Source organism: Gastrolobium bilobum, unplaced genomic scaffold, assembly GCF_033153095.1.
Source record: "Gastrolobium bilobum isolate Gb01-03AN ecotype WA unplaced genomic scaffold, APGP_CSIRO_Gbil_v1 utg12132, whole genome shotgun sequence".
Taxonomy (NCBI): Eukaryota; Viridiplantae; Streptophyta; class Magnoliopsida; order Fabales; family Fabaceae; genus Gastrolobium; species Gastrolobium bilobum.
Genome location: NW_026899550.1, coordinates 54,513 through 76,752, shown reverse-complemented (window position 1 = coordinate 76,752; position 22,240 = coordinate 54,513). Strand labels below are relative to the sequence as shown.

Genomic DNA, 22,240 nt, shown 5'->3' with positions numbered 1-22,240 from the left:
TATTCAATGTCAAGGTAAATCGACTTTCTTGAATAACATAATGGTTTTCGCTAAAACGTTGGCGAGTTTTTGAAAGATTGAACGAAAATTTCTTAAATACTCATGCAATATTTTCTAATGTTTCTGAATTCTTTGAATTAGAAATCGTCTATAATAATATTAACTATGATACTTTTCGATCAATTACTCTTCTACACATAAATTTATATACACATCAAAATCTTACGTAAATTTAGTTTAAAAATGTTATTTGCACATCGAAATCTTTATATTATTTTTAGATTGATTAATAATGATTCAATGTTGGTTAACAATGACGTATATATTACTCATCAAATTAGTTAACTATGTTTAGGCTTATTTTTAACAAACTACTACTTTAATAACCAGTTTGTATAATTTATTATTAATTAATAACTAAATTATCATAAAAAAAATTGATGTGCAAGTATTATCTTTCAATTTGGTTAGCGTGATGCCTTATCCATTTTTAAACAAAAATAAGCTCTCTTTATTGAGAATGACATAATTTATGTATGTATTCTTCACACATAGTCATGTGTTTTTCTCATTTTGTGAACATGTTTTGTGACCTTTCATATCAAATCAAATTAATATTTTTTTAATGAATTATTCATTCAAAGGAGAATTTTACTTTCTTTAATTAATTTAATCGATGCTCAAATTTCTTCGATCAACATTAGGCATCATTGGATATTTAGCAAATCACCAGTGAAATAAAATTTTATCAATTAAACCAATTTTTGAAATTTTAAAACTAAAAGTTTCAAATACATGTCATTTTTAACATTTTTATGTATTTTTTTATTACTAGTACAATAGTCTTATAACTATTAGATTATATACTCTTAATCATTTTTTAATTTATATTTGTATATTTCATCTATATTCAAAAATATACGTATAACGTACGAAATAGTTACTATTATATTGCTATATAAAATGAAATGTTAAAAAGATAACAATTCATTATTAAAATATCACAAAATAGAAGTAATCACTTCATGTCAATTCGTCCACCCTTATTCAAGTCCTCACTTCTTAATTTGGATGTAATTTTCTTTTTACTAAGTGATGTGTCTTTTTTATTTTCTAAATTTTTATATCAAATCAAATTGATATTTTTTTTCTCTTTCGTTAGTTATTCATTTAAATAATTTTCTACCCAATGGGTGCAGCTCAGTTGGTTCCTTGGCGCTGAGTTAGTGGGGTTAGACATGTGTTCGATTCCCGCTGAATGCATTCTTGGGGAGGGGGCTGAACCTTTAGCCATCACTGACTCCCGCACTCCGGATTAGTCCCATAGCCGGCTCAAAGAGTCGAAGCTTGTGGGGATACCGGAGGGAGCCAACTCGCCTCAAAGAGGTAATTAGGGTTGGGTAATTCAAAAAAAATAAAATAATTTTCTTACTTTTCTTAATTATTTTAATCAATATCAAGTTCCTTCAATCATCTACCACAAAAAATTCCTTCAATCAACATTAGATATAATGAGATATTTGCAAACCATTAATAAAATAGTGTTCTATCAATTTAACCAATTTTTTTTTTTGTTTCTTAAAATTAAAAAGTTTCGCATGCTTTTTTAAATATTTTAGTTTACTTTTTTATTATCCACGGAATAATCTTTCATTAATTAAATTATCTTTAAATATTTTTTAATTCATATTTTTATATTCTATCTGTATTCAAAAATATCGATATAATCCCCAAAAATATCCAAATAATACATAAAACTGAAGATTTTTTAATTGTTGGATATTTATTTCAAGAAGAAAATTCTAATTTCTAATAACTAGTGCTAGGAAAATATTATAGTACTTTAATTTTTTACTCTCTGTTTTTTCCCTGACAACGATGATTTAATTCAAAGTTATTAAGGTGCACAATTTTTTTAATAAACTAATAATTTGAAACTAAATTGCTAAATTCATCAACTCACTTATACATTTTTTTTAACGGATATATATTGATGTGGAAATTCTATTAAATTGTTAAATGATACCAAATGTGTGTCTCTCATTGTCATAATGAATAGCTGTAGAAAAAAAAAGGAGAAATGTCAGAAAGTACCAACTCGACTCTCGAGTATGGACTTTAGGGCACCCCCACGCTATTGACATTGTAGTTCTAGTTGATTTCATTATTGTCTGATTATATAATATTTAAAATATATTAGGAGGGAAGACTTCGGGTTTTTTTGACTCTTTTATCTTTTATTAATTAATTAATAATTATTTCATCCCTTATTTGAAATTATCTATCAATCTGTTCCTATTTAATCGATTAACTTGAAGATTTAATCAATTAAATGGTCAAAACTGACAAAAATAATTGACATGAAGATTTAATCGATTAAATATCCCTCTTAATCGATTAAATTTCCCTCTTAATTGATTTAATAAATTAAAACTTATATTTAATCGATTAAATATACCAAATGAGCGTGAAAGCATTGATTGATTGTGTTTTGTATTTAATAAGAGCTGAGTGCGTTTTGTATTTAATAGGAGTTGAAAGTGTTTTGTATTTAATAGGTGTTGATTGCGTTTTATTAGGAGTTGTCATTTTACGAGTTGGTTATAGATTGTCACAAATTCAAATTTATTTGTAATTTGTAATTCTGAGCTTATTTATGGGAAACATTTCAATGAAATGAGTAAATATACCAAATGAGCGTGAAAGCATTGATTGATTGCGTTTTGTATTTAATAGGGGCTGATTGCGTTTTGTATTTAATAGGGGCTGATTGCGTTTTACATTTAATAGGAGTTGAATGTGTTTTGTATTTAGTAGGAGCTTATTGAGTTTTATTAGGAGTTGCCATCTTACGAGTTGGTTACGGATTGTTACCAATTCAAATTTATTTGTAATTTATAATTCTGAGCCTATTTATGGCAACATTTCCATGAAATGGGTAAATATATCAAATGAACGTGAAAGCATTGATTGATTGCGTTTTGTATTTAATAGGAGCTGATTGCGTTTTGTATTTAATAAGAGTTGATTGCATTTTGTATTTAATAGGAGTTGAATGTGTTTTGTATTTAATAGAAGCTGATTGCGTTTTATTAGGAGTTGACATTTTACGAGTTGGTTACAGATTGTAAAACGCAATCAGCTCCTATTAAATACAAAATGCAATCAATCAATGCTTTCGTGCTCATTTGGTATATTTAATCGATTAAATCAATTAAGAGGGAGATTTAATCATTTAACTTGAAGATTTAATCGATTAAATCTTCAAGTCAACCATTTTTGCCAGTTTTGACCATTTAATCGATTAAATCATCAAGTTAATCGATTAAAGATGGACAGATTGGTAGATAGTTTTGAATAAGAGGCAAAATAATTATTAATTAATTAACGAAGGGTAAAAAGGTTAAAAAGCCAAAGACTTTGTCAACATTAGTGTATCTTGGTTGAAAATCATAAAGTTAAATTAATTTTCTACCCATTAGTATTTTTTCATTTTTGTTCTTAGATTTGATTAATAGGTTAAAAATTATCTTCTTCGTTTGATATCAAAATTATGCATATATAATTATAAGATCCAATTTTTTATTTATTAAAATAATTTTAAATTTGCATATAGAACCTAAAGTTCATGATAAAATATTGTTTGAAATTTTTTGCAATTGATCTTGGAAACCTTGAGATTTTTATTCTACGAGATGAGAGTTTTTAACCATATATTATATACATGTTTCCATTGAGTATTATAAGAAAATTTAGAATACGAATTTCTGGGTTTTATTACATGAAAGTTTAGAAAATTTCTCAAATTATTTTTAATCGATACATTAAAACCGTAAATTGCTTTAGGTCTTTTGAAAAACAAGTTTTTAGTTATCTATTGACACAAAAATTGTTTGAAATTATTTCTTATAGTGAAAAAATTTCGTTCGTGAATGTATTGTTATGAAATAGATGGTTCATATTATGAAAGTTTAATCTTTCTTTAAATCGATCTTGTAACACGAAAATTAGTTTGAGAGTTTTTTGTTCCCCTGTTATTTTTGCACTGTTTTATGTTGTTTTTAATACAAAAATCATATCTTTTGTGCCAAGAAAAAGCGTAACTCATAGCTTGAAAAATTATTTTTTAAACTCACAAAAGCTCTAAAAAACTGCTTAAAAATCTGCAAAATTTAAGATGGATTATATTAGAATCTTGATGGTTCGTTGTTTCTGGGTTATTTTGAGACAAAAATCGCTAAAAAATCTGTTGTTTTTGAGCTTTGACGAAGCTCCCATGTCGGAACCCGATTTCTAGTGGGTCAACCCGTCAAAGAAAGAAGAAGATAACACAATAGAGAAATATCAAGAAATTCTAGGTGTTAGGGTGAGATTGTGAGAGAGACGTCTTATTTATATTCTCACTAAAAAGTCTCACAAAATTACACCAATAGAAAATGGGGAATGCTACTCTTATTTTACATGAGAGTAGTTCTCTCATGTTACATAAAGAAGCCATGTGGAACCCAAAAGAAAAAAGAAAAAGAGTATGAGATTTTCAAAGTGAGATAACATGAGATAATTATCTCATGTAAAATGAGAGTAATATTTTCAATAGAAAATCTATTAAAATCGTCATATTTTAATACCACAATATTGTTTTTATTTTGTTTAAAATTTTGATTGAATACCAATGAATTTTATTTAAAATAATCTTTTAAAATCCTAATCGAATACCAATGAATTTTTAATTTAAAAATAATCCATTAAAATCTTTTAAAATCTCAATGCAATACACCGAAAAAAATGTTGAAAGAATTACTTTTTTTAACATTATTTTGATTTTCTATATCAGTTGATGATTAACTAAAAATTATACAATTTAATTTTGGAATTTTAATAATTTTTATCATTAAAATTTTATCTTTGATACTTCAACATTTTAATAATGGGATAAGATATTGTGACAACCAAATAATGTCACTACCAATATTACTATCACATCTTAACCGTTGATTTCTGCCAATCAACGATTATCATTTATACCTCATTAATTTATTTTGAAGTGCAAAAACTAAACAAACGTGACAACTAGCTTGAAGAATGAAAAAATAAAGGGAATAACATCTATCCTTTTAAAGGATAGGATATAAATTTATATCCTTTTAAATTTTAACCGTTGATTTCTGTCCATCAACGGTTATAATTTATTGGATTAAAATTATTAATTAATTAATAATAAATTTAGCCCAATAGATTATAACCGTTGAAGGACGGAAATCAACGATTAAGATCTAAAAGGATATAAACTTATATTTTTTAAAAGGATAGATATTTTTTTCAAAAATAAAATAAAAATAATGAAAAGTTCCAATGAAATTATCGGAAGTAGTTTCGGACAGGGCAATGCCATTGTAACATTGTAAGTTGTAACATATTGTTTGTGTTTCTGTTTTTTTCTCTTTCTCTCTCTCTCTTTCTGTCATTCGTTCAAAAGTCTCTTTTGACCACCCCCTCCTTCTTCCCTTCTTCTTCGTCCTTGCTTCTTCCTTTCCTTCATCTCTCTCTCTCTCTTCCTTCTCTATGTTCTAATGAATGATAACTGCTCCCGCGTAATCAAAGTCTTCTTCTGCCTTTGATCTCTCCACAACACTCTTCACCATTTCTCTTCATCTCCGATCATGGGTATCTGTTTCTCCGCTACGAAGGTCAGCGGTTCTAACAGCAACTCCACCAACGCCGCCGGCTCCGGCGGCAATCGCAATCGCAAATCTTCAAAGCCGCAATCAAGGACGTCGGCAACGGCGACGAGGACGACGACGGAGACGGTGGTGACGGTGCATAAGCAACAAGCGTCGAACGGGCAACGGCGGAGAGTGCCGGAGGAGACCCAGAAGAATTCGCAGAACCAAAGACCCAAAGAGAAAACGAACACGCGGCGCCAAGGTGCCCATCTACCGTGCGGAAAGCGCACAGATTTCGGTTACGAGAAAGACTTTGACCAGAGATTCTCCCTCGGGAAATTGTTGGGACATGGCCAATTCGGTTACACCTATGTTGGAATAAATAAAGCTAATGGGGATCGTGTTGCCGTTAAGAGACTCGAGAAAAACAAGGTATTCATCATTCTCTTTCCATTTTCCCAGCTGGGTCTTTGGCTTTATTCTATGTGTTTTGTTCCATGGATTCCACATTTATATTTTGTAATCCTTATGGTTATGTATGTAATGGAATAATGAATTTTTGTTCTTTTCCTCATTTTCTCTCCAATTGTGGTTTTGTTTTGTGGGGGTTCGGTTCTCGAGGTAGTATTGGTTTTGGTGCTGGAGGTTGCTAATTTTGTTTGGACTATGGGATAATAATGACTTTTATTTTTTATTTTATTTATTTAATTTTATTTTGTTTCGTTTATTCTCGAGGGCGATTTTGGAATGCCTTCTGATTCCCCACTGCATCTATTATTATGTTAGATGTTGACCTCGACTTGCTGAAATTTCTGGTGTTGAAGTTCAAATCATTTGTATGGCCGGTTTTTAACAGACATAACAAGCTTTGCGTAGTTATGACTTGTTCTGCAACTTGTATTTTAATCTATTTAGTTGCATATTATAGAAATTAAGCTTAAAAGTTGTTGGCAATTATATCTTTTAAATTCACTTTTTCCCACTATTCCGTTGCGGCATCAGCTGGGGATTGTTATGAAAGTGATAATTAATGCTAGAGAAAATGGTTTGAGTTCAAGTAAAAGTGTGGCAAGGTCATAACGAATCCGGTTAGTGTTATATATGCCTGCATTTGGATTTAAATTAATGTGAAGTATGAGTTTCAAGCTCCTAAGTTATATTCAAGCCCATTTTTAGTAATTTCTTCTTGTTTTTACTCTGCTTTGATTTCGTAAGATATTAATCGTGTACCTGAATCAATCCTTGAATTTGGTGGCAGATGGTTCTCCCCATAGCTGTTGAGGATGTTAAGCGAGAGGTCAAGATTTTGAAAGAACTTACAGGCCATGAAAATGTGGTTCAGTTCTATAATGCCTTTGAGGATGATTCATATGTGTACATAGTTATGGAGTGAGTTACTTTTGTTTTTTTTTTTCTCTTTTTTATGCTGTTTCACCGTGCTAATATGATTTTGACTGGCACTTCACTACAATATGCTCTGGATATATCTTTTTGGAGCTGATTTATCAAATCATTTGTGTTGTGTTTACTATCTATTGTTCCTTTTTATATACATGTATGTTATTATTAAAGTAAACTTCTTGACAATTTACTTTCTTAGGTTATGTGAGGGTGGAGAACTGCTAGATCGGATATTGGCTAAGTAAGTATTGTTTGATCTTGGATGTGATTGATTTTTTTTCCTTGGCTAGGTGGCTCTTCAGAATGTCTACATCTGCTCAAATTTCAGAACCAGGATCACTGATGACTACAAAATTTTATTGTCTGCCAGATTATGTTTTTAGCAGTGTGTTTTTTCTTGTACCAGAACTCACTTTGTCTACCTTTGTTTAAATCAGGAAGGACAGTCGTTATACTGAAAAAGATGCTGCAGTGGTTGTAAGACAGATGCTTAAGGTTGCGGCTGAGTGTCATTTACATGGTTTGGTACATCGGGACATGAAGCCAGAGGTGTGGTCAAGTCCACTGGCATATCTAAGCAAAATATGGAGCTATGTTACTTGACACTAAATTCTTTTATTTTTTCTCTTTGCATGCAGAATTTCCTTTTCAAATCAGCCAGAGAAGATTCATCTTTAAAGGCTACCGACTTTGGTTTGTCTGATTTCATAAAACCTGGTGAGGAAAAATATTTATGTTAATCATTTATTTTTTTCCTTTTTATCCCCCTTTGTATTAGACATGTTCTTGCAATCTTTAATTGAGATTTCTAGTTCTATCTTTCTGGAAACGAATCTTCAGGAAAGAGGTTTCAAGATATTGTTGGCAGTGCTTATTATGTTGCACCAGAAGTATTAAAACGGAAGTCAGGCCCTGAATCAGATGTATGGAGTATTGGTGTGATTACATACATATTGCTTTGTGGGAGACGCCCATTTTGGGATAAGACCGAGGATGGTATCTTCAAGGAGGTATATTTCATTTCTATCACATTCTGAGTTCCTGTAATTTATGTGGGATTTGTTATGTATTTTTTTTTTCTTTAAGAACATAACATGAATAAATCTCTTGCTGTTACGATTAATTTATGATCTTATCTCATGCAGGTCTTACGGAACAAGCCCGATTTCCGTCGGAAACCGTGGCCAACCATAAGTAATGCTGCAAAAGATTTTGTGAAGAAATTGTTGGTTAAAGATCCTCGGGCAAGATTAACTGCTGCTCAGGCTCTATGTATGTATCCAACTGATTTCTTATTATGAGAAGGCTGTTTATTACGTTTTCATGTCTTCTGTCCTTGAAATAATTACATTTTGATCGCTGCCTCAAATTTATAGAATTTGAAAAGCTATGCATATTGCAAAAAGCCATGCCCTCATTTTAGACTTCCTACCCTGCAACCACTTTTTAAAATTTTGCATGAACTCCTCCCCCCCCCAAAAAAAAAAACAAAACTCTGCAAGAGACTGATTTGTATTTTATTGACAAGTGATTATAATTTTTTTTTTCATTGAATATTAGCTTAAATAATCTATATGTTGAATTGTTAAAGTGAAAAAGAAAGAAAGGAGGAAAAAATTGGGAAAAAAGAGAGACTAAAGGACAAAACGAAAAACAACATAATTGCATAATTGATTGCTCATAAACCAAAAAGACCATAGGTAAATTATCTTAAAAAGAATAAAAGGGGGAGTTAACTGTTGCTGCAATATGAAACAGTCAAAAAGTAAATTTACAGTCAATAAACTGGTTATCTATAAGGAGATAAAAATCATCCTTACATATTATTAAATAGCTAGAGCCGCTTAACACCTTCTATGCTAATTGTTCAGCCACTCTGGTTTTGCTGAATTAATGCAGCAGTTTTTCATAGAATTTTTGTTTCAGTTCGGACACAGTGAACATGCTAAATGGTGTTTCCTGCAGAGTTTTCTCAATTTAACAATGAACTGAGAGACTGAAACACACCCGTATACTAACTGTATAAATAATTCCTTTACTTTTCAAAAAAAACGAAGCTGTTGAGTTGTATTAATTAACTCTGATATTTCCAGCACATCCATGGGTTAAAGAAGGAGGAGAGGCATTGGAGATTCCTATTGATATATCTGTCTTGAACAACATGCGACAGTTTGTGAAGTATAGTCGATTGAAACAATTTGCACTGAGGGTAAGAATACAAAATAATTCAAGCTTTTGCATGTTAGTAGTCATGGAACTTGCTTGACATCGATTTTTTGGTCACTTGATTATCTTGCAGGCATTGGCTAGCACGCTTAATGAAGAAGAGTTATCTACTCTAAAAGATCAGTTCGATGCAATAGATGTGGACAAAAATGGTTCTATTAGTCTTGAAGAGATGAGACAGGTAGCCCATTAGTTAACTGCTTCCTGTCTATATTAAATCTACACATATCACCTACTATATGAATAGTGAGTAATTAACCCCTTGAGGATAGTTTTCCCTGCTTTGGTCTAAAGGGTAGATTTTGTGCAGGCTCTTGCTAAAGATCTCCCTTGGAAGTTGAAAGAATCACGTGTACTAGAGATATTACAAGCGGTGAGTATCTATGATCCTTTGCAGGCACCACAGTTTTGGTGGCTACTTATCAGCCCTTATTCCACTTTTGAAATTTGAACGATATGGAGTTTCTTTGGTGTTTGATGATATATATATATATATATATATATATATATAGTGACAATAGATGTTGCTTCCCCTAATCACTATTATCCATTATTGCTGTTCTTATCCTACTCTGCCTTTGGCACTACAATCTGCACATTCTTTGCCATGTAAAAATGCTATAAACCACTGTCTTGAGTGCTTGCAGATAGACAGTAACACCGACGGGTTAGTGGATTTCACTGAGTTTGTAGCAGCTACGTTACATGTGCATCAATTAGAGGAACATGACTCTGACAAGTGGCAGCATCGGTCACAGACTGCTTTTGAGAAATTTGACTTAGATAAGGATGGCTTTATTACTCCAGATGAACTTAGAATGGTTGGTCACATGTCTTTACTCAAGCTCCCTGAACACTTTTTATGATAAAAATATTTGTAATATCCGATACATATTTGCTGCAACTGATATCACCTTTTGGTTTTTTAGCATACGGGTTTGAGAGGCTCCATTGATCCATTGCTTGAGGAAGCCGATATTGACAAAGATGGAAAAATCAGCTTACCAGAATTTCGTAGACTTCTAAGAACTGCAAGCATTGGTTCTCGACATGTAACAAGCCCAGCTCGCCATCAGCGGAAGATCTAGATTAGACGTATTTAAGAGCTGAGATAATTCAGGATATGAGATTGGTGGATTTCCTTTAAGATGGTCTCCTGTGCAGATTGTGCTGAAGCCCCTAAGATATCTATTATGCAGATTTTGCTCTCTCTGGCCATTCTATGGAATACTAAAACTCCAGTTATATTGACTATGGCATCCCGCACAGGACACTATCTTAAGCTTAGTCTAGGGGACTATGTCAAGAGGTGTTTAATTGAGTGTGTAGACCCTGCATGATTGGCTTCAAGTATCAGTGTTTCATCAGTGTACATCATTCAAGTGTCAGGGTTTTCTGGGCTTGCTCGTGTCTTACATGCAATGTGTAATTATAAATAAAAATGTTCTACTCGAAAAAAAAAAGTCCCACAAATAATTGTCAAATGAAATATATTTAGATTTTCATTATTACTTTTTTTTTATATTTATTACTCTCCAATACCGTTAGATCAGAATATCAATTAATTTTTATTATTTCTCTTTTTTCTTGAGATTATGATATAATAATATTAGAAAGGGGTAGACATAGGTAGAATAATTTATCCTTTTCTTTTTTTGCTCCTGAAAAAAGCAATTGTGGCCAGCTGTTTTTACTAGTTGTTGTTCAAAGAGGAGTCAAACGACATCATTGAATCATATTGTTTGGTTAATGAATATGACATACATATATGATGGTTTTCTTAACACCTACGTATATTAAAATGACAATCATATAATGTGATGAAGCGAAGTTATCTTATACCGGTCAAAATGAATTGCAAGACGAGTGTGTCTCGCGAGTAGGGGTGAAAGTGGGCTGAGCAGGGCTAAACTTTGTCCCGAAAAGTTCAAGCTTACGTCAAAAAATTTCAATTTGGCCTGACTCAAGTCTAGTACAAGTCTAATTGTTAGCGTGACTTGGCCCGTTTATGAAAAAATAAATGGCCTGGTCTAGTCCGTTAGCCTGTTAATTTTTAACTTCCAAGCAGAACCATGAATCAACTTTACAAAATACTCAAATTCTGTTGTTAAACCAAAAATCATAATTTCAACATCCAAACAGAATCATGAATTACAACAAAACCATACAATCTGCCTTTAAGTCATTTTCAAAAACAAAATGCTCAAACTAAATAACATATATTTTATTAGAACCAAAAAACAAATCTATACCATGTAAATTAAAATAATTACATGAATCTGACAAATACATCATGATGCTTGTAGTAAGTATAATATCTCCCAAAAACCTTTTAATATATTCATATACACAATCTAAAATGCAGAGATGTTGGTTCTTCCTACATAACAAATAAAGTCAGATTTCTATTAAAATATAATCGAATATAATTAAGTTATAAATAATTGCAATTGATTAAATTTATATCTTATATTTTTTCTTCAAGACATACTTATTCTATTTTATTTTATTTAAAATAAATAGTACAATATAGGCCGGCTGGTAGGCTTATAGACCAGGCCTTGTGAAAGTGGACCTACGGCCTTTATTAAACAAGCTTTTTCAAGGCCAAAGCCCGACCTATTTTACGAAATATACTAGGTCAGATCTAGCCTGATGTAGGTCGAGCCGTAGGCCTCTGTAAGCCGGCCCGACCCAGTTTCACTCTGCTCGCGAGTAATGAATATGGGAAGAGAAGAAGAGGTGATGACTAACGAGGGTTTCGATTTCAGTTTCAGATTCAGCAGTGGACAAGAGTGCAGTGGAATCTGACATTACGCTCCAGATTTTATTTGAAGCAGTGTTTTACATGGTTTCTATACTATATGTATCAATATATCTATCAGGTGGTTATTATTTGGACATTTTTAATCGAAGTGTTTATTATAGTTTCAGTAATTTATTTCATACAATTCGAAAATTCTTTCATGCTATTTAGCGGTACTTAGTTAAACAAAACTTTAAAGCCTGTTTGATGAATTTGATAATATAACAAAGTCTGATAGTATTAAATAGATGAAAAGGCTTTACTCTCAGTTGTTTGGTCATTATACAAATACCAAAATGTGATGATAATAGTAAGGAAAATATTTGATGATAGTATAATAAAGTCTGATAGTAATAATCTTTAGAGGGTTGAATAAAAATTTATTCAGATGGAGCCTGCAAAGCCACAAATGATTCCTTTTCTGCTGGATCTGGTGGTTAAATCGTGGATATTCTCAGCCAGTTACACTAGAAAACTGGGAAACACAAATGCCTAGGTGGCTGAGGTTAGGGGTGCATTTGAAAGTCTTAAACTGGCTTGGAAATGGGGATATAGGTGTATTCAGCTAGAATTTGACTATAAATTTCTGGTTACTTTACTAACAGGTGCAGGACAAAGTACTGCATAATTCAGAAAGTTAAGAGATTAAGAGCATGCTGACTTAGTAGCAAGTTAAAATTCAGAATATTTTTGGGGATGGTAACCAATGTTTTGATGCATTGGCAACCATGAGCTTTACTCAAGACACTTTAGTTGCCTACTGGGTGTCACTTGAGGGAGATTCTGATTCTCAACGCAGAGTGTGTGTTGTGTAGTTTTTCTGTTCCTTTATGATAACAAGATAAAGTGAATTCATCACAAATCTCTCATATTTTAGATACACTTGTATGTTTGTATCAGAGTTTAATAGTGTTGAGATATATAGTCTCACGTTGATTGTATGAGCATCTAATGTGGAGTTTATAAGGGCTTGGACACTCCCACCTTTTGAGCTAGCTCTTGGGGTGGTGTATCCCAATGTTCTTTACATGGTTTCTTAGCACACGTAGGCTGAGCCTGTTGCATTGTCCACTCTTCAAGCCCAATAGACTCTGTGAGGAGGCGTGTTGAGATATATAGTCCCACATTGATTATATAAGCAACTAATGTGGAGTTTATAAGGCCTTAGACACTCTCACCCTTTGCAGTGGCGGAGCCACGCGAAATAATCAGGTAGTGCCAAATTTGTTTTTTTTAATAACCAAATTTTTATTATTTTTCTTGTTCGGCCAAGTAATCAATTAAATACTAGAAAGAAGAAAGAATATTATAATATAAAAAAAGGAAAAGTGAAAAAAATTCAATTCTTAAAATAAGTAAAAAAAGAAATTATTAGACATAATTTGGTATCATTATCTTGATTTCTTAATAATTCTTTTACAAACTACAATTTACAATATTAAAAAATTCTTATTACCGACAAAGTGGTAGATAAGCTCATAGAAAATCTAAAGTTTTTTAAATTTTAATTTTTTTGATGAAAAATGGGGGCCTAGCCCAGAAACAAACATGAAAATTAAGGAAACCAACAAACAACAATATACTCATATGAATGCCACGTGTCCCATGAAATTGTCCATCTTCTCCTTCTTCATCTTCTCCTACCATCTACCCCAAGAAACCCCACCACTCTTTCTCTTAGCTAACTACTCAAATTTTCTCAAAACTTATTATATCCTTTTTTATGACTCTATGTAAAGTTCGAATCTTTAGCAAAAGAAGAACAAGACTTGAAAACTTTTTTCACAATCATTTTTTGAAACCAAGCCAGTGCCCAGGAAATTTCTTGTGTTTATCCCTACAAAGATTACAATGGGCAGTGAATCATTTCTGAAAACCATGCCAATGCCAAGGCACTGGCTGGTCTCAACATGGCTACGTTGTTTATCCTTTGAACTAGTTTTTGGGATAGTGTATCCCAAGATTCTTTACAAATAAAAAATATAGTAGGAGGCAAGTAATTAAAGTAAGGGAAATCGTTTGGTCATGTTATTGGAAATCCACGGTTGTTTCCTGCAGACACATCGATACTTGTGTACCACTTTTTTATTTTTTGTTTTTTTATAAAAATTGGTGGGACCCACTTGTAATGTGAGGGTGAAATGATAGAAGCTCAGTCCTGTGACATAATATTCATGAATCCCTTAGGTAGTGTTTGGTTGGGGAGAAGTGAAAATTTTGCTAGATAAGTGCATGTAGGAATCTGATGAAACTATGTTTGGTTGAAGCTTTTAGGTAGATTTTCCTATCAAAGAGCTTTGCCTAGCAAATTAGGAAGACAAGCAAAAAACCAGTTTTTGCACTGTTGAGAAAGTCATTTAAACAGGTGGAATTGTTATGAAAAACTGGATAACTGAAAAAGGTGATCAAGGGCATGACAACTTTATCCCTGTTTTTTATTGACACAATGAAGCTGCATAAAAGTTTATCCATGCATGAGTCAGTACCATAGTAGAAACAAGCCAGTCAATACCCCCAGTATGATCCTAACATATAAGCCGAAAGTATATTCTAAGGTCAATGGATGTCAATCAACTGCATACCTTCAATATGACTAAAAGTTGTGTTAATTGCCGCGAGCCATTTATCTGTTTCACCTTGCATCCGTTCTATAAGCATTCTCCTTTTATGATTCTCAGTTAATTTTGTTTCGTGGGCTCGACCTTCGGCCTCAACCATTGCCTTAACGCTAATGGTCTCTCTTTCTATTTCAGCTTCGTGCGATGAAGCTGGCCGCTCGGAGATAATAAAATTGTAAAGAGGACCTCACTGCACATGTCCGACAAAAAGAATCTAGAATACATGTTGGAAAATGCATTATATTTACTAAAAGGTTAATTTCGTAATTGTCATTATTTTTCCCATCAAAGATTTATTTTCAACCAAACACACATCAGGATATTTAACCCAATTTTCCTAGTAATATTATGTACTACCAAACAACTTTTTTTAAATTTTCCTACCAAACTAACTTTCCAATGTCTTTCCTTGTAATTACATATACCCACTTTAAAAAAATTTCTCCCGAACCAAACACTACCTTAAAGTAATTAAACATGGATGGAATGCAATCGTATTGGTAGCATCACTGTTAAGGTATCTGACTCTTTCTAGCCACATAGAAACATAGATAGAAAAATATGGAAAAATGCTACAGCAGCTCAAACTAAAAAAGACGTAATTAATTTGATCATCATCTAGTCCAGCTTGATTCACTGGATTAATTATATTTGCCATATTATTGCAATAACATCATATAGTTTAGGTATAGAAACTATAACTGGATGCGTCCGCAACAATATTCCTCAAGCCACCAACCGTGGATGCCAACATAATGCACACTCCTATATATATTGAAGCCTGAAAAAACTCAAATTAGAGTCAACGCATACAGTAAACAACTCAGTGATCCTCTGGATTTTGTATTCTATTTTAGACCGTTTCATATGATTATTTTAAAGGAAAAATTGCTGGTCATTACCCAATTGATGAACCAGCTGGTGCTGAATCTCTTTGGCTTCTTGATTATCAGCCACATAATACTAGGAAGCTGAAATAATTGATGACCCAAATTATTGATCTTCTGGTTTTTGAATTAATTCTTATAAATTTGGGAATTTAATATGAGCATGGGGAAATTGAGAGGGCAAGATAGTCTTACAAAATATGAAGTGGGAGCAAAACCAAATCCACCAAAGAACCCAAGAAGATCGCCAAAGAAAGGGAAAGTCACCCCAATGAATAATGTAAAAGCTGAAACATTTTAACAAACTATGGTAACATCAACATTTTTCATGGAAAGAACAATTCTTGTACCCCTTACTCTTCTCTTTACTACTAAAAATAACAATAATTTGGAGAGATAGCACGGATTAGTTTTGAGTTTTGACATCTCACCTACATAAGCAGATCGAGCAACAAGTCTGAGTGCTAGTCCTGGAGGGAAGTTCAATCTTTTAATCATCATCCTCTCAATCAAGTCAAAAACAGGCATAGCATAAACCTAGAATTCATATTTTCCATACCAATCAGGTGAGAAACATGACTAGCTTAATTTGGGGTAACAATTTTTTGGTTTTGCATTCATACCTGGTAACTACCAACAACATGGATGAATACCATCAAGTTAGCAGAGGCAATGAGCCATGCAGGCCTTTCAAGTGCCATAAGAACATTATCATCCACAGCTTGTCCAAAAGCCCAGTATCCTATAAGTGCAACTGGGAAATAGCATATTGCATTGATGAAATAAGAAGCAATAGCACCTTTCCACATTGGCCCCATTGAGGGTTTCTCAGGGGTTGATGGAATTGTAGCCTGAATTTCAAGGGCCACTGCATGGCCAGCAAATGCAAATGAGATTAGACCAAGTGCATTGAAGACCCGGAACACGAAGTCAATTGTGCTGGTTTTCTTGTAAGCATAGCTAACATTGTCAATCTGACCTCTAGTTAAGCAAGCCACCCAGGCTATAGTTGAATAGCTGCAGACAAAACCCCATAAAAGTAACGTATAATGCTTTTGAAATAATAATAATTTTATTTTCACTTGTGCGGATATAAAATGTCAAACTAGCTCAACAAGCACTCAAGACTGATAGCTAATCAAGTTCCAAAACTAGTGTTCTAGAATAGACTAGGCATGTGAGATCATTAAGTACCTTAATGACATCACAGCTGCTGCTAAAGAAACACCAGAAACAGAATTGAAATTGGGAAGCTGAGACAGAAAAAATTGGATGGAACCAAAAATCAGAATCCAGTAAGACTGCTTGAGTTGAGTGCAATTGGTGCATGTTATCTCCATGAACTTCTGTAGACACTTCCCCCCAGTAACCATGTAAACAATGTCACACCCAACCTGGACAATTAGTTGCTGGGGGAGTACCATCCACAGTCCAAGTTTTGGTCCAAAAGCATGTCGACCAAGATCAAGATATCGATCAAAACGAGTTCCTGGAACACACTCATGTAGCTGGATCATTTGCCGCATTGTGTTTAAGGTCAAACACCATGATAACAACAACATCAAGATCCCTGGACCCCTGCAATGAATATAAAAGATAATTAAATTTTAGCTGCAAATTTGTCAAGTTGCCAACTTTTGTGGTGGGTTGAAGCTACTGTCGTCCAATTTACCATCCAAGATATGCCATGGCATAGGGCAGGCTGAGAACACCTGCACCTACCATGGCAGTCACTGTGTGGAAAGTTGAGTACCACCATTTGGCATGACGAGAGGGTCCATTGTCAACCCTTTTTTCATCTGATTGAACTTCCTGCAACTGTAGAGGATGCAAAAACAGTAAGAGAATTAGTACAAGAGGAAGAGCATGGCTATGCCAAGAGATTACAGATATACACTGGAATGGAATTACCTTGGAAGTTAGAGAAGGAGCAGAGACCATTTTAGCCAACTCAACTACAGAGCAGAGAAAGAGGACCCCCTAGGATTTTGGAGTTGAAATGAAGTAAATCAGTTATATATATGTGTAAAAAATTTTGATGCAAAAATGATAAACATCTGCATCCTACCACCTAGCGATTTTCTTGCCACTTATGCACTTGTTTTTGCTGCTTATAGGAGCCTGTGACTTTGAATCAAATCAAAACAAGAGAAGTTGGCTGAATTCAAAGAACAAGTTTGGGAGACACAACAAGTCTCGCTAGATAAGTGGCAAGATGAGGTAAACATATGGAATTATTATATTCAAATCCTGCCCAGTTACAATGTAGGAAACCTATAGAGTGTAGAGTAATATTTTTCTTTGTAGACTTGTTTTATCAAAACGAAACTCCAGAGAATCATTTTTACGAAGGAGCATCACTTCATTTAATCATTTTATGGTGGTAATAGGGGGGCAACATAGGAAAAATGCGGTTGATTTTGTCCCATAAAGAGGTTAAGTTAAAATTTAGAAGTTAATAAAGTATAAACAATAACGACATTTGACATTCATATGATATGATCAAAGTAAAAGTAAAAGTAAAACTTTTGAAAGATTGTAAAGAGGCACTTGAAGGTTATTAAAATGATAGTATTTGATTTAATTTATTTTTAAAAAATATGGTGGGTTATATTTCATTATCGGTGAGTTGCGAATTAAATTTGTTGAAAGATACCTTGGTTGCATTTAAGTGTTTCGGTTACTATATTGATGGCTCACAAATATGATTTTAATAACTATTATTTTAATAAACTAATATGTTGGGTATTATGAATTTATCTCTATTATAAATTAAAATGTATATTTTAAGAAGGAATATTAACGGCAATATCTTATGATTATTATCTAATATATATCACTATCTGTTATTATCTAAAGTTTGGTAGTTATATGTTCTAGTAGGTATTCATTGCTTTCAATTTTTATAGATTTGGTATTTGGTCCAACTTTAAATATACGGTATAATATGTTTAGGTTGAGCTTTTTTTTATAAAAAAAATAAAAATAAAAAATAAAATTGTACTCACCCCAAATTCCTTGTGAGCTTTATGCTGTGTACAAGTGCACATGATCATGGCTCATTCATGATTCTTAGCCTGACTGATGAAATCGGTAGGCATTTGAAGTAACTGTTGCCCCCATGAAAAGCCATTTTAATACACTGAAGAGGAAGTGTGAATTAAAATGGTTTAGGTATTCGTATTAAAAAGGAGGTTTAGTAGCTATTACAATGACATTGGCTTTCTTTTATTTAAAAAAAAAACACTAATTACTTACTGCACCCAATGGAGGGATATAAAATGAACAATTAATTGATATGACTTCAAATTTAATTAACCAAATGATTTAAGTAAATATATGCAGTGGTTCAAACACATTGTTTAGGGAACATGTTTGTTCTAATAAACTTCAACCAAAAAAGATAACATTCCCACAACCACAACCTGTTCTTGAGTCTCAGATAAGACATTACTAGCTAATAAATTTCGAAAGGGATGCAGTTTCTCTACCTTCCACTGTTGATGATGATATCTGATTGTCAAAAACAAAAAGAGCAATCTTGGAATGCATCCAAGAGGAAAAATTATAGTGTTATTCTAAGAGCATTTGTCTTCCAGGTTAGTTCTATCATGCAGGAAGATGTCCCACATCGACAACCGAAAGAAGACCCAGTGAAAAGATTCAAATATATATAGGCATGAAAGAAGGATGGAAAATTAAAAAGGGTCGGTTGGCTAAATATGCCACGCTCACCCTTGTATGGTGAGTGCTGTATGGCTATCAAGACATATGGCCGACATAATTTGTGGGAATCAAAAAGGGTTGGCTCGCTTGGCCGACCCTCCAATTTCAGTTCAAATTTTGCCTGAAAACATACGAATGACTTTAAAACAAGAAAAAATTATATACCGAAATGCAAATAAAGGCGCTTGAAAACACAATAATAAATGAGATACTAATGCGAGCAGAAATAACCGCATTAAAATGTTAGAACACCCCTGACAATTCTGTTCTATTGCTTACTTTTATAACACAAACCGATGAGTCGCCAATAACAAACAGATGAGTCGATGACCAGAACTCAGCTGACAAGACTAAGTAATTAAAACCAGCAATGCTAATTATTTACAAGAATCATAGAGTCAAAATTCTGCAGTTTACGGAATACCGCTCAGAAACCTAAAAGCAAAATAATTGAAAATTACTAGTAGCCAACCATGTATTGGCATCCATCCAGAGACTTCAAGCTCATATTTATGGCATATACACACCATAAGGCGTCCCACTTTCCATTCCTGATAGAACCATAAAGCTTTTAGTGGCCCCAAAATTTTTGTAGCACGAATATGATGCATTGTCTTCCATAACTGACCTCACGAAATGTGACGCATGCATCTAATATTAAAAGCTAAATATTTCGTAAATGGAAAATTGAACCAATTTTAGGTATGAGTCACTCAAGTGAATTTTCTAGAAAGATCGATATCTTTTGTATAACTAGGCATTCACAAACACCTTATAAATTCAATTATTGATCAATTTATCAACTTGACTTTTACAACCAATACATAGACTTTAACAATTATTTTTCTATAGGAATATTGTGTCGAGTTTGTAAAATTGAGTTGTTGAAAGTGGCAACTTTCGTATTAAATTAAAAGTTGGGGGGCTATGTGCAGGGCTTTATTTGAGGTGCCCATGATGCACAAACTCGTCAGAAAGAACATTTTCTAGTTGAAGCGGAAAAAAACAAGAAAGTTCAAAACCCTGAAGATGATCAATTCGTGTAAACAACTCATCTGCATATGCATAGTAGCTAGTATAATGTAATGGAAGAGAGCGAAAGGCATTGTCTGTCACGGCGAAGCATGTTTGGCTTGCACCCATCCACTTACTGAAGTCAAGAAAAATATCCATACATAGATTCCTTTTTCAACACTCTGTTGTTCCATGAATTGAGATATTTTTTTGCTACTAATAAGTTTTATTTTAATTAGTTTACTTTTATTTTTAGTGACTAATAATTAGTTATTGGAAAATAGAAGTATAATGTTGAAGGAAAGTTGTTAAGTTATGTTATAGAGATAGAGTTTGTGGGACCACACTTGTTTTGTTTTTTTTGTTTTTTGAAAATAAATGTGGGTCCCACAATTTCTATCTCTATAATATAACTTAACAATTTTTCTATAATATTATTCTTCTTTTTCCCTTGTAGTCAAACATTTTTAAGTAGTAAAAGGTTAACTCTTTAAATAGATAGTCTTTATAACACAGAATAAATTTATGTAAAAGAATAAAATAACATTGAAAGGCATAATCTCAAATTAAAGATCAGCATATAGTCGTTAAGATTTGATAGTGAGATTCTTCATGGTTTATTAGAGAAAATGCGTAGATATTTTTTGTTGGATTGAATTTGAAAGTATAATTACTTCTTTTTACTGCAGAGTTTTTTTTTATTATTATAATGAAAAATAGTTTCCTCAATGCCTTAAATATAAAATTTTCTGAACCACAGTGTGTTATCCAAGTGACTACCAAGAATGTAAGTAAGAAGCTGAAAATAACCCTAGAGGGGGTGAATAGGGTTATCTAATTTTTCTGCAATTTTACAATCACAAAGAAACAACTTTTCCAAGTTCCAACTTAGTTTGCTTACACTGCTTTATTACTTTGATTAAAAATAAAAAATAAGAATTGCTATTCCAAATTAACCAAGTATAGTAGCAGTATGTAAACACTTGAATTTCAGAAATTTTCCAACATAAAAGATATAGGCAGCAGTGGTAACTCAGACCAATTTTAAAACAAATATCAGAGTTATCAATTAGGCAGCAACAACAAATTTAGATTTCAGCTTAAAAGTATCAAAGAAGGTAATATAACAAAGAGTATAGGAAATAGAAGATGACATAGGTATTTATCCTGTTTCACACCTCTAAATTCAATGAGGTGCTACATCCAGTCCTAAGGCAACATGCTCTTGGATCTTCTTCCACTTAAAAAAAATTATAATATTCAATTACAACTTATTTTCAAACCAGAAAAATAAACTCTCACAAAATATACAAGTTGATTCCAACTGATAAACCTTTAGTTTAATTTGTTTTATAGACTAAAATTACATTAATTATCAAGTTAAATGAGTGAAAACTAGGGTTTATTGACATAAATACATGAACTTACGAATTATGAATTAAATAATATATATTTGCTTATTTTGAAGGTAATTGATGATAAACGGATGCAAATATGCCACTTGGAGAGATGGAGATCAAGAATTGAAGATATGAAGATCTTATTTGAAGAAAAAGAAAGAAAATCAAATTCTTGAAGAGGAGACTTAAGCCTCCAATCTGAGGCTTAAGCCCCCAAATACTCCAAAAAATTGCAAAAAGCCATTGCCTGAGGGCGCTTAATTCCTCAAATTCAGGCTTAAGCGCGCTATAAAGGAGAACTTCTGATTCGAAGTGGGCGCTTAAGCCCCCAAATTCAGGCTTAAGCGTGCCACATGAAAACAGCATGTGTAATCTTGGAGGCTTAAGCGCCCCGAATGAACCAACTTAGGCCCATTCAAGGTATCCACCCAGGGCACAAATTCTTTGCCCTTAAAAACACAATTTGGGGCAGAATTACAAAGTTTTTCATATTCTTTGA

The 22,240-nt window shown here is 32.8% G+C and overlaps 2 protein-coding genes and 1 non-coding gene across 4 annotated transcripts; 2 read left to right on the top strand and 1 right to left on the bottom strand.

Annotated features, from left to right (window-relative positions):
* Positions 1–5,443: 5,443 nt before the first annotated feature.
* On the top strand, positions 5,444–10,788 carry LOC133291358 (calcium-dependent protein kinase 28-like). 2 transcript variants are annotated; one of them, XM_061489614.1, is made up of 13 exons: positions 5,444–5,777; positions 5,826–6,095; positions 6,922–7,052; positions 7,264–7,305; positions 7,502–7,613; positions 7,703–7,781; positions 7,905–8,074; positions 8,210–8,336; positions 9,158–9,273; positions 9,364–9,471; positions 9,601–9,663; positions 9,938–10,111; positions 10,220–10,788. In XM_061489614.1, exons 1-13 carry the CDS (start codon positions 5,661–5,663, stop codon positions 10,376–10,378), a joined length of 1,668 nt encoding a protein of 555 aa, XP_061345598.1. In that variant the 5' UTR covers positions 5,444–5,660; the 3' UTR covers positions 10,379–10,788. The 2 variants fall into 2 exon arrangements, with proteins under 2 accessions (XP_061345598.1, XP_061345597.1); XM_061489613.1 differs by having other exon boundaries at positions 5,445–6,095.
* A 4,608-nt stretch (positions 10,789–15,396) lies between these two features.
* On the bottom strand, positions 15,397–17,542 carry LOC133291395 (lysine histidine transporter-like 6). Its single transcript, XM_061489658.1, has 8 exons — positions 17,513–17,542; positions 17,274–17,419; positions 16,796–17,179; positions 16,225–16,618; positions 16,033–16,138; positions 15,797–15,888; positions 15,617–15,685; positions 15,397–15,495 (listed from the first exon to the last, which is right to left on the bottom strand). Exons 1-8 carry the CDS (start codon positions 17,540–17,542, stop codon positions 15,397–15,399), a joined length of 1,320 nt encoding a protein of 439 aa, XP_061345642.1.
* A 1,759-nt stretch (positions 17,543–19,301) lies between these two features.
* On the top strand, positions 19,302–19,429 carry LOC133291424 (U11 spliceosomal RNA). Its single transcript, XR_009748794.1, has one exon. It is a non-coding gene; the product is annotated as a U11 spliceosomal RNA (small nuclear RNA).
* Positions 19,430–22,240: the final 2,811 nt, after the last annotated feature.